Here is a 15928-nt window from a genome sequence, read left to right as displayed (position 1 = left end):
GTAGGGTGGCAAGAAAGGGAAGGAGGGCAAACACTAGCATCTGGGATTGTGAAAGCCTTCATGTAGAAGATGGTGCTTGATTTATGCCTTGTAGTAAGTGACGACTTTGGTGAGATGGAAGAGAGAAAGGAAAAGAGATGAATGAAGGACTGGAGTTCAGGTCTCCTGACTTCCTGTTCAGTTTTTTTTACCCACTGTGCCCATCTTGCATCTCTCTTGCAGCCTGCACCTATCAGATTCTGCAAAAGCTAGTTTAAACATGCTGTTGAAGAGGAGGGATAGCCTTGCCTTTTCTCTGTTTTTCCACTGAATATATGCACAATTGCTTAGATCATCTGTGTATTTAAAAATATGGTCAAAAATTAACAACAGTAATACCAATAACTAAATTTTATATAGTATTTACTATGTGCAAGGTATTGTGCTAAGTGTTTTACTCATTATCTCATTTGGTTCTTACAGCAATCATGGGAGGTAGACAGTATTGTTATCTCCATTTTATAGATGAGGAAACTGAGGCAAACAGAGGTTAAGTGATATGCCCAGGGTCACCCAACTAGTAAATGTCTGAGGCCAGATTTGAGTTCAGGTATTCTGACTCCAGGCCCAGCACTCTATCCACTGTGCCACTTAACAGAAAATGTATAGAGGGAGTTTCATCTGCACTGTTCTAAGGAATACTTACGGTGATCAGGATACAAACCTATTGCAGGATTTCACTGATAGGCAGCATGATGTATTGGAAAGAAAGAACTCTTAACTCAGAACTAGGAAACATGAAGTTAAGTTTAGAACCTATCATTGATTTGTTCTTTGACCTTAGGCAAATCACTTCCCCAGTCTGTGCCTCAGCTTCCTTGTAAAATGATGGGATCGGCCTAGATGAGAGGTTAAAATTTTATTTTTGTCCCCTTTGGCGGTCTGGTGAAGTCTGTGGATCTCTTTTCAGAGTGACTTTTTAAAATAAAGACTGGGGCAGCTAGGTGGTGCGGTGGATAAAGCTCCGGCCTTAGAGTCAGGAGGATCTGAGTTCAAATCCAGCCTCAGACACATAGCACTTACTAGCTGTGTGACCCTGGGCAAGTCACTTAACCTCATTGCCTAACAAAAACAACAACAAAAAAAATAACTGAAGAAAATGCTAAATATTAGAAGTTAGTAAAAATAAAGATGTATTTTTTTTCCCCATTCAACTTCATGGACCTCTGAAATCCATCCACAGATCCAAGGTTAAGAACCCCTCGCCTAAGGGGCATCTAGGTGGCACAGTGGGTGGAGCTCTGGCCTTAGACTCAGGAGGACCTGAGTTCAAATCCAGCTTCAGACACTTGACACGTACTAGTTGTGTGACCCTGGGCAAGTCACTTAACCCCAGTTGCATCACCAAAAAGCAAAAACAAAAAACAAAAATAAAACAAATGATACCAATAAAAATCTTAAAAACAAAAACCCCTGGCCTAAATGATCTCTAGTTCTCTTTTTGTATCTCAGAGCCTGTGAAAGGAATACAAGACTGAACCAGGTTTCTCCAGTCAAGTGCCATGAATAGTGACCATTTTACTTCATTGGGAAGAATTAGTTACTCTTTGCTAGGTGAACTGGTCTCTTGATTAAACTGCCTTCTTTGAAATTAGATTGGTATTGTCATTACTCAGATAAGTAATGATTTCATCTGACTTTAGACTTTGGATTCTCAGCAGGTCTCATCACACCCCTCTTCTTATGCCTTGTTCCTTTTCAAAGCTGATTCCAAGATGTCAAGTTTTCTGACAAAATTACCTCCTTTGCATTCTGAGATCCTGTGTTGCTTCTAACTTCTGGAAGGACATTGGGAGTTGTTTTGGCCGAGGGCAGGAAGAGAAAAAAAATTTAGGAAAAGGATTAGTTCATTTGACATACTGACATGGAACAAAGGAGCATTTAGTACTTTTTCTTTTATGATCCCTGGGTGAGAATCATGGCTTTAAACATGGGCTTCTCTGTTGCCTAGGTTTATTCTTTTTTTTTTCTTTTTTTTTTCTGTGAGGCAGTTGGGGTTAAGTGACTCGCCCAGAGTCTGAGGCTGGATTTGAACTCAGGTCCTCCTGACTCCAGGGCTGGTGCACCACCCAGTTGCCCCTCCTAGGTTTATTCTTGCAGACACTCCCAGGGTGGGGAGGGTATTCAAAACTATGCCATTTAAGAATCAATTGGGGATGTTTAGCTGGAAGAACAGAAGACTTCAGGGAGATATGGTAGTGATTAAGTCTTGGAAAGCCTGTTACATAAAAGGAAGTGTAGACTTGTTCTGCTTGGCCCCAGAAGGTAAAACTAGGAGCAGTGGAGGGAGCTGCAAAAAAGGTGGATTTATGACCTTCATATAAGGAAAAAATTCTTACCTGCTCGAAGTGTTTAATGATACAGTGGAATGCGAATCACCAGGAGACTTTGGACAAGACCATATGATTGTTTGTCAGAGATGTTGTGGGGGGCATTTATGATTAGGTTCTGATTGTTCTACGTTTCTCTGAGCTCCCTCCTGACTCTGGGATTCTGTACTTTGGCAGAAAACAAGACACTTTTGGGTGGATTAAAGGGCCCCTCCAGTAGAAGTGGGCAAGGGTCCTTAGGAAACCTGCAAGCTAGTGAGGATGGTGCTGGGGGCTTATATGGAAAAGGTACAAGGGAAAGGAATACCAAAGGATGCTAATTAGGTAATCTAGGGGTTCAGGTATCTGGATGGGAAAATGGAGGAAGTCTGCAGAGGTAACTTTGTTGATACCAGACATCGAGGGAGAAAAGATAGTTTTTTGTTTGGTTGCCAGAGGCATGGAGCTTGGGGATCTGGCGAGAGGGAGAGTCCTTGGGCCAGCCACTGCTGTGTCTGTTTTGAATAGAGAAAGAGACAATTTTCTCACAGGCCGGGGGCCTACTGAGAAATTGGGAGGCTTCCAGAGACATGATCTGAGGGCTGGGGCCTGAGCACCCATCACACCTAGGGATAATAGCTCCCTCTTCTGAACCCCTATAACACTTGATGCCTTTCTTTATGGCACTGGTTACATTCTTCCTTATTTGATTCAAATTAATTAAATGTGTGTTAAGCAGTCATTATATGCAAAGCACAACACTAGATGTTAGGATCCAAAAACTGATAAGAGACAGCCCCTTTTTTCAAGGAGCTTGCAGCCCAACGGGAGGAAGATCAAGTGTAAAAGTACTGATAACAGTAAAGGATAACAAGTCAGGTGCAGAAAAGGAACAGATCACTTTTTAAAAATGATTTACATTTCTTGTCTTTTTATTGTTCTGATGGTCCAGTGAATGTCAGGAGGGGAGAAAGGGAAGGGGTGCTGTTCTGCCATTGCATCAGTCTCAGTCAGTTAAATCCTGTAAGAAGGAAACCAGGCTAGCAAAACCACAGTTCTGATTTTGCTGAGAATCCTCTTTAGTAAGTGCATTTTTTCATACATTTTTGGCTCCTCTCTTAAGTTTTTTGCTTGATACGTTTCTTTGTTAAATAGAATGTCTAAATTGGATTCGGGCATGAGAGGTCACACTGTGAGGCCAAGGCTGCCCTACAATAAGGCCAAGGATTTCTTCTGTAGTGTAAAGTCAATATCTGTCTTCTTGCTCTCTGACCTAAAAAATGTCTCCATTAAGACATAAATTGTCCAGAAGAAGGAGTAAGTCAGCCAGCCATGAACTAATTCCCCCAACCCCAGTATTATAGATCATGTCTTCTTTTCTGCTTCAGTTAAAGAGGGAATAGTGTCCAGAACTTTTCCCCCTGCTGGTACACAAATAAAAAGTCGAACAATTTCCTGAGAGAAAAAGTAGAGTGTTCTCTCAATCTTTAGTTCTGTTTTGTATTCAAAAGGAGTTCAGCTTGTCTTCTGATTGAACCATAGGAAGGGCTTGAAGTAAAGAACTGTGCTATATGTAATATGGTTGCTTTTCCTCCACTTACTTTCTTAGGGCCAGGCCTGTTACATTTTATCCCTTGTTACCCTGAGTGGGTTGGAGAGTCTCTATCCTCCGCCACTGGCTCAATCCCTCCAACTGGCTGTGTTCACCCCTCATTTTTAGGGGCCCAGTGAATAGTGCTACACTTTCATTTAACCACTTACCATCAGATTAGCTTTTACAAAGGGATATTTACTTCAAAGATATAACAAGGACAAACATACAGCTCTCCCCAGTACCTCAGGGACATATTCCTTCCACTCCACCTTGGTCTCTGGGACTGCAGTGAAAAGTTTACTGCATTTTTAGGCCAGGCACCAAAAGGGTAAATATTGGCCTTTACTAGAGCAGTTACCCTTAGCATCATGGAGGGACCTCTCATACTCAGATCTGGAAAATATTCTAACAAAGAAATACATCAACCAAAAAGGAATTAGGCTCATGGCTTAGCTCACTTTCTACATAGCATTAGTCCCACCAGGTTTAAGTCCAGAGTTGGCAATGCCAGCTTCTGCTGGGCTGGGGTCCAAGATCTATGCTTCTTAGGGTGTCATGGTTGGGCCGTGACAATTTCTGGGCGAGTTTCTTGACCTCCCTAATCCCCATGGCTTGAACTCCTAGGGCAAATCAGAGCCTCCACTCTCTATATATTCTAGGATGGAAAAGAATGAACAAAAAGAACCAGGCCAGTTTTTTAAGGCCATACAGCACATGTTAGATTCTGCCTTATTGGATTCAAATTAATTAAAATTTATTAAGCAACTATTATGTGTAAGAAACAAAACATTGAAGACTCATGAAGAGAGAAAACATTTTAGCAGGAAGGAGGACAGATACAAAAGTAACTGATAAAAAGGACAATGAATTAAGGGCAGAGAAGAAACAGATCATTTTCCCCTGGGTGGGGAGGGAGAGACTTAGGGAAGGTTTCGTGGAGGAGATAATACCTGAGTTGATCCATGAAGGAACAGAGTTTTAATAGATAGGTGGTGGGAGGCAGTCCATTCCAGGTATGAGAGACCATGTAGAGGCAAAGACATAAAGAGGTGAGAGTGGGACAAGAATGGGAGAAAGAGAGTAGCTCAGTTTTACTGGAATGGATGATAGACAAAGAGGAATAATATGAAAGAAAGCAGGAAAAGTAGGTTGGAGTCAGGCAGCAGATTATACTTGGAACGGAATGAGGAGCCACTAATGATTTTTATAAAGAGCTAGTGATCTGAGCAGTTCATTAAGGAAGATTGCTTGTGTATCACTGTGTGGAAGACAGATTGGACAAAGGAATGAACTAGAAACAGGAAGATCTGTTAGGAAGTTACTATTATACTCCCAGTGAAAGGTAGTATGGGTCTAAAATGAGATGGTTACCGTGAGAATGCCTTCAAGGCAGCTAGGTGACTTGGTGAATAGAGCTCTCAACTGGAAGTTAGGAAGACCTGAATTTGAATCCTGCCAGAGACACACTAGCTTTGTGACCTTAACTTAACTTTTATTTACCCCCAGTTTCCTCATCTGTAAAATGGGTATAAAAATAATATCTTTCTCCCAAGGTTGTTGTGAGGATCAAATGAGATATTTGTAAAGTGCTTTGCAAACCTTAAAGCATTGTACAAATGCTAGCTATTGTTAACAACAACAATAATAAAGAACTCTTTGAAGAAAGGAATTATGTCTCATTGATCTGTATCTCCTCCATGATACTTAGCACAGAGTCTTATTCATATTGGTTCAACAAACTGCTCTGTGCAAGGCCCAGGGCTTGGTGCTTGAGATACAATATAGTCCCTGTTCCTTGAGAGCTTGCACCCTATTGGGGTAGTTCAGTTACACAAATTGATAATGTAGACTGTACTAGGGACAAATGGGAGGTCCAGACCAAGTTCTAGAATTCGAGTTCTAAGAGAACATTTTAGGAGGGAAAGAGGTAATTTGAAATGATTGAAGAGATGAATGAGTGAGTGTCTCAAAACAGATAAAATTGACCATGCTTGCTTGCTTATCTCAAGGAAGTAAATTGACCTTTACACAGCTTTCTTTTCTTCCCTCTTCCTTCCAGGTGTTCCTCTTTGTTGGCTCAGATGCTTTCAACTGCTGTACTTTTCTCTCTGGTTTTTCTCTATTGGCGGGGACTCAAGATGGGAACATATATCAGTTGGATGTAAGGAATCCAAGGTGAGTCTCAGTATATTTTGTTGATGTATGTTTTTGGTGAGCTGAAATTTTTAGCCTCGGTTCAACTTCAAAGGCTATGATCTTAGAAGTAGGAGTTAATTATGTAGTGAGAGTGAGCACTTCCCTAATAACAAATCTGTGAGAATAGACAGTGTGGGTATTATTTCCATTTTATAGAAGAGAAAATTGAGGCTTAGAGAGGGTAAATGGCTTACTCGAGGTCACATAGCTAGTGGATGTCAGAGCTAAGGTACAAACCCAGATCTCCTGACAGTACATCCAGGTCTCTCTTCACTGGGCTTCCTTTTTACTTTAGGCTAGTAATTTGGGCTAAATCAATCGGCAGATTGAGGGTATCATAGTTTAGATGTGTTGGTATCAGCAGACTGAGAAATTATTTCCCTACATGTAACACTGATTTATCTATAATAGTAAAAGAACTTGAAGGTAGTCTCAACTTACCTTTCCAGCTTTCACACATTGGTCTGTTGGGTTTATTATTCTCTCTTGAAGTTTAATGGACAGACATGGATAAGAATCATACAGGGGAAAGTGTGGATGGGGGGTTTGGGATCTTTGTTGGTAGAAGGTGTGCTCATATGGATGAAATCGCAGATTCATCAAGTAGGTTTAAATCTGATTTTAGTCTGGTTTCCAGATGAACACTGATCCAAAGCAATATTTCCTACTTTTCCAGAGTTGACCCTCAGATCTATTTCATTACTTTTCCTGAAGTTATATCGAAAGATAGTAAATGGCCCTTGGTGTCACGTTTGTTTTGAAAATTGAGCTTATGTTATAGAACAACTCTTTATTTCATTAAACATGATACTCTGTCCTTCTCTAGCATTTATAGGTTAAAGGACCTCAAGGTTCCCCACCAGCATTCCCCTGGGTGGTAGTAAACCTGTCAAAATCTGAGGCTGGAAGGAACCTCTCTAGGTTACATAGTACACCCTTCTGTCTTCACACGAGACCTGACCTAATCCATTCAAGAGATGGTTTTCTTGTTCTTAATGATCTACAAAAAAGGTTATTTCTCAGCCTCTCTGTCCCGGGATTTAACAATTCATGCTGTTACAGTTCTGTGTGCCTTTCTAAAATCTCTCTCGCTATAATTTAAGAGCATTTCTTCTTATCCTCTCCTTAGAAAATCTGATGTCTGTTATTAAAAAAAAAATCACCATTTACACTCCTGTAACCTTCATTAAATAGTTTTTCAGCTTTATCTTCCTTGAATGATCCTGACACTTTAATATTTCCCAGAAATTCCTGTTTTCTGATGTTGATAATTGTTTTTATCACACTTCCCTGTGCTGCTTCTTGCAGCATTCACCCATCTCAAGATGTCAGCATGTTGTCAACCCTAGCCCTTGATAGTTTAGCATGAGACAAAGTGCTTTTGGAAAATTTGAGAAAAGGCTATTTTTAGCTACAGAGAATAGGAAGACTTACTGAGGAAGGTCCTAAACTGGGCCTCAAAGAAAGAAAAGGATGTCAGTACCTAGAAGTGAAGAGAAATGTATTCCAGAAAGTGTCAAGGAAACATGAAGACATATTTGTTCTATTGAAAGATTTTTTTTTAGTTGAATCGAAATCCAGAGCTTTACAAACCTGCTTACAGAAAGAAATCAGCAGCATTCTGCCAGCCTCTCATAGGGAGCAACCTGGGATTTTGGTGCCCTGGCTTACTCTGCATCTAAGCACAGGTGCTGATAGCATCACACCTGCCTATTAACCTCTGGCATGATGCTGTGTCAGAGAGAAAAGTCATAGTATATTCTGTGTGTGCACAGCATTGAACATGACTAGAAAATGGGGGTCCTGGGAGCAGTAATGATTTATCAGGCATCTACTACTCAGCAGTCCAGCCAGTTTTGTCTGATTAACTGTTTTCTAACACACAACATCCCATGCCTCTTAATATTCCATATTCCTGAAGTGCATTCCTCTCTTGCCTCTGTCTCTTAGAATCTTGGCTTTTTTCAAAGCTTAGTTTAATGCCACTTTCTCTATGAATGAAGCCTTTCTTGATTTCTCTAAATGCTTCCTATTTATTCCTATTTATCCTATTTATTCTTCTTATTTATTGTATTTTATATTTACTTACATGGATACATATGGTTTCCCCCAGTAGAATATAAGCAGGGACTATTTATTTTTTTGTCCATTGTGCCTAACAGTGCTTGACATATACTAGATATTTAATAAATGCTTATTGATGGATCAGTTGATTCAGGCAATGAAAGATCCCATAAGTGATTCTTTTCAGTAACTGAAACTCATGTCTGCAAACCAGAAGACTTTTCCTTCTTAGTGAATTGCATAACTTCCCTGCCTTTTTAAACATTATAACTTTGAGTATTAAACATAATGATTTAAAATTATTTTTGATAACTCAGGGTCATCATTGTAAGGAGAATAGCTATGGTTTGGTAGAAAACGCATGAAGTTAGACTTTATTAGCTATGTTTCCTTGGCCAAGACAGTTAAGCTCAATGAAACTTGGTTTCCATATCTGTAAAATGAGGGTGGGAATACTGGTACTAGTTGCTTCCCAGGTTTGTTGTTAGGAAGATACTTAAAATGCCCTAGAAATAAATGGTTGTTCTCGGTCATTCCAGATTTTGGGACTGATCAGTTATTACTGTACCTTGTCATACAACAGTGGTACCTGTGGAGAATGTCTGTCCCATACCAAATATCCTCAGACTGCTGGACTTCTACCATTGTTGTCTGTTCATACTTTGGTATTATTCCTCTCTTGTCATCACTGTCTTTGATGCTGCTTCCTTTCAGGTTTCTAAGTCAGTCATTCCAGGACCGTAGGCTCTTGAAGCGATCCTTTTGAATCTTCCCACAGTTCTTCCAGACGGGAAGGGCTTTAAGTATAGTTCATGGACAAACTGCATATCTATCTCTGCTTGAATGCCAGTGAAAGGACACTGGTTACTTCTTGAGGCACTCTGCTCCATTGTGGGGTAGCTCTAACTCTTAGCAAGAGTTTCTGTTCAGTGAGACCAGATCTGCCTTTTTGCAGCATGCCTTTCTCCCCTTCCATAGTTATAGTCTCTGGAACCACATAAGAATACTCTCATTTAGCATACTTTTTAATAATTGGCCATACCCAAAGCTCACATTTAAGAAATCGCTTTTCTGTTGCAAATAAATTACTTGCTGGTTATACTGGTAGGGACAACACAGCTTACTAGACCTGATGGTTTTTTGTTCTTTATTTTGTCCAGACCTGTGATTTCATAGCTATAGGGAACTTCTCTTAAAAAGGCTCCTTCTGCCAGTGCAGATCAGCAGCTGTCTTGTAATTTAGCCTTAGAGTTGCCTGGGCCACTGAGCACTCATGTGACTTGTCCAGAGTCACACAAGCAATCTGTGTCAGAGGCAGGACTTGAATATAAGTCTTCCTGACTCAGAGGCCAGATTTCAAGTCACTACTCCACACTGCTTCTTGGACCTAAAGGTAAATTGCTTAAATAATAGTTTGTCCTACTTAACCCCAAATTCTGTGTTCTGCTTGACCTATTTCTCACCATTGACACTTTCCTGTCTTGAACCTGTCATCCATCATCTCTCATGGTGTGGGGTAGTTGCTTCTATTGTCTTGGTGAATTCCCTTGACCCAGAAATAACTTCTCCCATTTCTGTAGCACTTTAAAATTTGCAAAGTACTTTCTTACAACAAGCCTAAGAAAATGGCTAGTGCAAATATTCTCATCTCCATTTCACAGAAGGAAACTGAGACTTAGAGATGGCCAATGACTTGCCCATGGTTACATAGCTAAGAAGTGGCCTGACTGGGATAAGAACCCAAGTCTCTTGGTTGCACAAACAAACCTCTTTCCAGGATGCTTGCTACTTTCCCATTTAGGTTAGTACGTTTTTGGACCAAACTGGCGTGAATATCATAGACTGAATGGGTTGATATAAACTGGTTTACAAGTTTGCCCCCTACCTTGTTGGAAGTAAAGAACCAGCAGGTTCTTCCCTTCAAGTTCCTGAAATAGATAATTTAAATAATTAATTCCTGACACAGGAACTACCTTGGAGGGGACAGGGCTTACTATAAATTAGGTAATCAACAACATTATTAAAGAAGGGAGTTTTTTACTTTCTCATCTGAACTCTAAGATTAGCTTTATTTACAGACTGTTCTTTTACTTTCATAGGATAATAACATTTCAAGCTGAAAGAACCCTTAGAGCTAGATCTTCTAGATAACCTGATCTTTTTCCAGATGAGGAAACTGAGACCTAGAGAGAAGTGACTTGCCCAAGGTCACACAGGTATTAAAGTGACAGGTCTGGGATCCAAACCCAAGGTCTCTCATTCTTACTCCGGGGCTTTTTCCTCTATATCACTCTGCCTTTCAACTTTCAAGTCAGCTTTAGGGAGATCTTAGCCAGGAAATGATCATTATGAATGTTTTATTTTTTTCCTTGCTTTGTCCTATTTGCCTTAAGTTGTTGATAATATATGCTGGCCTCACTTTTCAAGAAATCTTTTTGGTCGTCATCCTGATCTTTTTCCCTGCAGGGTTCCAGTTCAGGTCATTCGCCGATCAGGAGCTCCAGTACTGTCTCTGTTGGCTTACCGAGATGGATTCGCCGCCAGCCAAGGTATCCCTAGAGTCATAAGTATGGAACTGACCTCTTTGGCAAGTGAATGAATGCCTTGTAAATTTTAGCACTGGGGCTGAGCTTCTATTTTAGTGGAATGAAATCAGGAGAACTGGGTTTGAGTTATGGTGACACTGTGTGATCCTGGGCAAGTCACTTCACTGAGACTCAGTTTACTCATCTATAAAATGGGGATAGTAATCTTTCTACCACGTGAGGGGTTTTTTTCCCCCCTCCCAAGAAAGGGCTTTATAAACCTTAAGCACTTGATCAAATTACAGCAAGAGGAATTTATACTTTATGTTAATCCTGTCTATTAACAGAAGCTATAGCATTGCCTTTGTTTTCAAGAGTACTAATAATCCTTCAGATTTGTACAGTGCTTGACAGGTTATAAAATACTTTCATATACATAATTTCATTTGACCTCATAGTAGCCCTATAGGAATAAGCAGGGTAGGAATTATTAACCCTATTTTAGAGATGAGGAAACTGAGGCACAAAGAGGATGGACTGTGTTTTAATGATATGTGTAAGAGTAGAATGATTTCTCTTTCAGATATTCTGAAGCTAGCATTAGGGCTGGCAAAATGTGAGTGAATAATTTAGGGAATTAAATAAAAGCTTAGCTTTCGGGCAAAATAACAATACAGTCACTTCTACTACAATTTGACATATGTGTTTCTAAAAAATTATCATGGTAGGGATATATCTCTTTTCTTCCTGTTGTCCTCCTTTTAGCTAAATTGAATGATTTTTTTCTTTATCTTCAGTCTCTCTGACATTCTCAATGCATTTGACACCATTACCTCCTTCTTCAAGCCCTCCCTTTCCCTTACTTGTGATATAATAATCTTCCAGTACTTAAAAAGTTTTTGTATTTTCATCTGTTAGACTGCTCCCTCCATTGATAAAGCGTTCAGCCCCTCTGGGACTTAATAGAAACAATCTTCATGAGTTTCTTTGACTAACAGAATTTCATCCCTTGGCAGCCACCATTCTGCTATAAATCTCTTAGGAGTTAACTAGGTTGGTCTTCAGACAACAGGCACAAAGTCATAGTCCATTGTTAGCCTTGTGCTTGAAACGAAAAGCAGTTAAATATAAAATAAAGTGACTTCTGATGACATATATAGCATTTTGCCCTAGTAGTCCCTCACTTCACTGATTAGAAGAGGAAAGTATGCTTCAGGGGCAACTAGTTGGCGCAGTGAATAGAGCTCCGGCCGTGGATTTAGGAGGACCTGAGTTCAAATGTGGCTTCAGATACTTGACACTTACTGGCTGGGTGACCTTGGGCAAGTCACTTAACTCCGTTTGCCTCACCAAAAAGAAAAAAAAAGTATGCTTCATTATCTGTTCTCCAGGACCATTATTGGGATTATTTTTATTTTAAACACTTTTCCTCTTTTATGATGAACTGAACAAGCTTCAACAGCTATTATTTCAGTATACAAAGAACAAAAAAGAGGATTATACAACTATGAACAGTTAGTTACATTTTTCTTTCGTACATGATAACTTTAATATATTTTTAAAAATTGTCCTGTGTCCCTTTCTTAACTTCATTTCATTTTCTTCTGTGTATTTTGAAAATATTTTATTATCTTTTTTTTCCATTCCACTAAACTGATCCTGCCCCCAAATAAAGCCTTCCTTTGTAACGAATAAGCATGATTAGGCAAAAAATTCATTTGACCATACCTGAAAACATGTTTCTCAATGTGCACATCTAGTCCCTCACTTCTCTGCCAAGAGATGAGAGGCATGCTTCATCCTTAGTTTTCTGAAGTCATAGTTGGTCACTGCATTGATCAGAATTCTATAGTTTTTCCAAGTTGTTCTCTTTTATATTATTGTGGTCAATGTTTAAATTATTCTCTTGGTTATGTTTATTTTATTCTGTATCAGTTTATGCAAGTCTTCTCAGGTTTCACTGAATCCATCATATACATCATTCACAAGGTGTGATAATATGTCATTCACATATATCACAGTTTATTCAACCATTTGATGATTACTCAACTTTGTTTCTGATTCTTTGCTGTAACAAAGAGTGCTGCTATAAATATTTTTGTATGTGTGGTCTTTTCCTTCTGTATATGACCTCTTTGGTTATATGTGCCTTAGAGGCACAAGTTAGTGACTTTCAGGGTCCAACTAGCTTTCCAGAATGATTGAACCAGTTCATAGCTCTACCAATCATGAATCAGTATGCTTGTCTTCTCAGAGGTCTTCCAACAATTGCCATTTTCATTTTTTGTCATCTTTGTAAATCTGTTGGCTGTGGGTTGTTTTAATTTGTATTTCTCTTATTAGTAATTTGGAGAATTTTTTTATATGCCTTTTGATAGCTTTTATTTCTTCATGTGAGCACTGCCTGTTCACAGTCTTTGAACACTTATCTATTGAGTAATGCCTTTTATTATATATTTGTGTCATTGTCTTATACATCTTGGATATCAAAGTTTATCAGAGAAATCTGCTCCAAAGATTTTTTTTCCCCAGTAGACTGTTTCCCTTTTAATTCTAACTGCATTGATTTTGCTTGTGTAAAAGCCACCATTACACTCTTGCTTCTTTTTAGTGTTATTTTTATTTAAATTACTTTGGTCACTGGATATATTGTTCTAATTTCACCCTGCATCATTTCATATAGATCTCCTCATGTTTTTTTTTTTTAATTTCTCATATTTGTTACTTCTTTTAGTACAGTAATATTCCAGGATAGGAAGTCGTACAGCTAGTGTCAGAGCTAGCACTTGAACCTGAGGTCTTCTGATCAAACCCTCTTTTCCGTTACACTGGACTATATTTCCCGTGTTCCCGTCCCCGTCTCCCGTCCCGTATTCGGGGGAACTCCCGTGTTCCTGTCCCCGTGTTCGGGGGAACTCCCGTGTTCCCGTCCCCGTCTACCGTCCCGTGTTCGGGGGAACTCCCGTGTTCCCGTCCCCGTCTCCCGTCCCGTGTTCGGGGGAACTCCCGTGTTCCCGTCCCGTCTACCGTCCCGTGTTCAGGGGAGCCCCCGTCCCCGTCTGCACAATTCACATTTCTGTAGTACTTTAATGTTTACAAAGCATTTTCCTCAGAACAAACATATGAGGTAAATTGAATGCGTGCTCTTCTCCTTGTTTGATGCAGTAGAACACTTACCCTCAGAGAGGTCAAGTAACTCGCCCAAGGTGGCAGACTGTACAAATTTCAGGACTGGCCTTTGAACCCAGTTTTCTAATTTGCAGTCCTGTGCTTTTATTTTATTTTATTTTATTTCTTGCTAGGCAATGGGGTTAAGTGACTTGCCCAGGGTCACGCAGCTAGTAAGTGTCGAGTGTCTGAGGCTGGATTTGAACTCGGGTCCTCCTGATTCCAGGGCCAGTGCTCTATCTACTGGACTGCCTAGCTGCTCCAGTCCTGTGCTTTTAGATGACTTCTACTTATCAGATTCTAAGTATTTTATGATTCCATGTGAGCTGGATTCTTCCTCTTTTTCTTTTTCAGGTGATGGGACCTGCTTCATTATGCAGCAGGACTTGGACTATGTAATTGAGTTGACTGAGGCTGACTGTGACCCTGTGTACAAGGTAAGTCTCAAGGAGGGCACCACATGCAGCCTTGGTTGATGCTTTGGAGATGCTGAGTGCTGCCACCTGGTGGCAAGTAGGTTGGTTCCATAGGCCAGGTCTTTGATGGTTGTTGGTAGTTTCTCAGCTGCTAGAAAAATAGTAATAAAAATAATAATTCCCATTTCTGTACTAGTTAAAAGTTTATAAGTGCTTTCCCCACAACAGTCCTATCAGGTGGATTATTATCTCCATTTTACAGACGGGGAAAATAAGACTCAGAGAAAGGAAGTGACTTGCTACAGAGTCACCCAGCTAGTGAATATCAGAGCTGGAATTAGAATCTAGGTTTTGTGGTGTTAAATCATAGATTCAGAATATGGAGCTGAAAGAAACCTTAGCAATCTAGTCCAATTTCTTATTGTAGATGACAAAATTTTGTCCCAAAGATACTGAATCCAGCATCGTTTTTACTCTTCACTGCTTTTACTCTCTTCACTGCTAACATAATCTTCAACCGCTATCCAGAAGGAAGGAAGATATAATCCTGCTATTCTTTATCTTGATCAGGCCACAAAGGAAGGTTTTAGTAATAGTTTTGATAGGTTGACATATATCTAGAGTTCAGAAACCAAGATGGCTTGAAGGACTTGAAACTTGCCATATATATCCATCAACAAGCCAGGAATTATGATAATCACTGGGAATAGAAAGACAGAGTTGAAAAAAGCCCTGCACTCATGGAGCATACATTCTAACAGGGGAGACAGCATACAAATGGATACATAATCTATACAAAATAAATACAAGATGCTTTTTGTGGGAAAAGTAATAGAAGCTGAGAGGGATCAGAAAGACATCTAGAACCTTTTTTTGTGTCATGGACATCTTTGGCAGTCTGGTTAATCCTGTGGAACCCATCTCAAAGTATTATTCTTAATTGCATAAAATAAAATGCTTAAAATTACATAAGAAACTAATAATATTCAAATACATTTATTAAGCACTTACTATGTGCCAGGCTTTATGCTAAGAACAAATACAGTTATCAAATATTTTAAAAAACCAACCACAACAAATTCACAGGCCTCAGATTAACATCCCCTCATCTAGAAGGTGGTATTGGAACTAAGTTTTAAAGGAAACTAGGGATTCCAAGAGGCAGAAGTGAGGAGGGAGTACATTGAAGGTGTGAGTGATAGCCAATGCAAAGGCACAGAGTTAGAGCATCATTTGTGAGGAAAGCAAAGAGGCCAGTGTGACTGGACTTAACAGTGTGTGGAGGGAAGAAACAAGTAAGACTGGCCAGTTTGCAAGGAGCTTTAAATGCTACCCAAGGAGTTTATACTGGAATTTATGAAATAGAGGTTGACATGGTCACACCTATGATTTAGGAAAATCCCTTTGATTGCTGTATAAAGAATGGGTTAGAGATGGAGTCAGGGAGACCAATTAGGAAGCTAATGAAAAAATCAAGGTGGGAGGCAATAAGGGCCTAGACTAAGATATTAGTTTTGTGAGTGGAGAGAAGGTAACATAAGTAAGTGATACTGTGGAACAAGAAATGACAAGATTTAGCAATGATTAGATTAAAAGTAGAGTGAGGGAGATTAAGGA

At 39.6% G+C, this 15928-nt stretch overlaps 1 protein-coding gene across 4 annotated transcripts in view; it reads left to right on the top strand.

Annotated features, from left to right (window-relative positions):
* PAAF1 (proteasomal ATPase associated factor 1) overlaps positions 1-15928 on the top strand; it is a 66013-nt gene that overhangs the window by 40562 nt on the left and 9523 nt on the right. For all 4 annotated transcript variants that reach the window (XM_027848094.1, XM_027848098.1, XM_027848097.1 and 1 more), the window contains 3 exons: positions 6002-6117; positions 10669-10751; positions 14250-14332. In XM_027848094.1, the coding sequence (XP_027703895.1) occupies positions 6002-6117; positions 10669-10751; positions 14250-14332 (282 nt within the window). The remainder of the gene's footprint in view (positions 1-6001; positions 6118-10668; positions 10752-14249; positions 14333-15928) is intronic.

The sequence above is a fragment of the Vombatus ursinus genome, unplaced genomic scaffold, assembly GCF_900497805.2.
Source record: "Vombatus ursinus unplaced genomic scaffold, bare-nosed wombat genome assembly UNPS02005659.1, whole genome shotgun sequence".
In the NCBI taxonomy this organism is placed as follows: Eukaryota; Metazoa; Chordata; class Mammalia; order Diprotodontia; family Vombatidae; genus Vombatus; species Vombatus ursinus.
The sequence above is the reverse complement of the archived record's forward strand: the minus strand, read 5'-3'. Positions and strand labels throughout refer to the sequence as shown.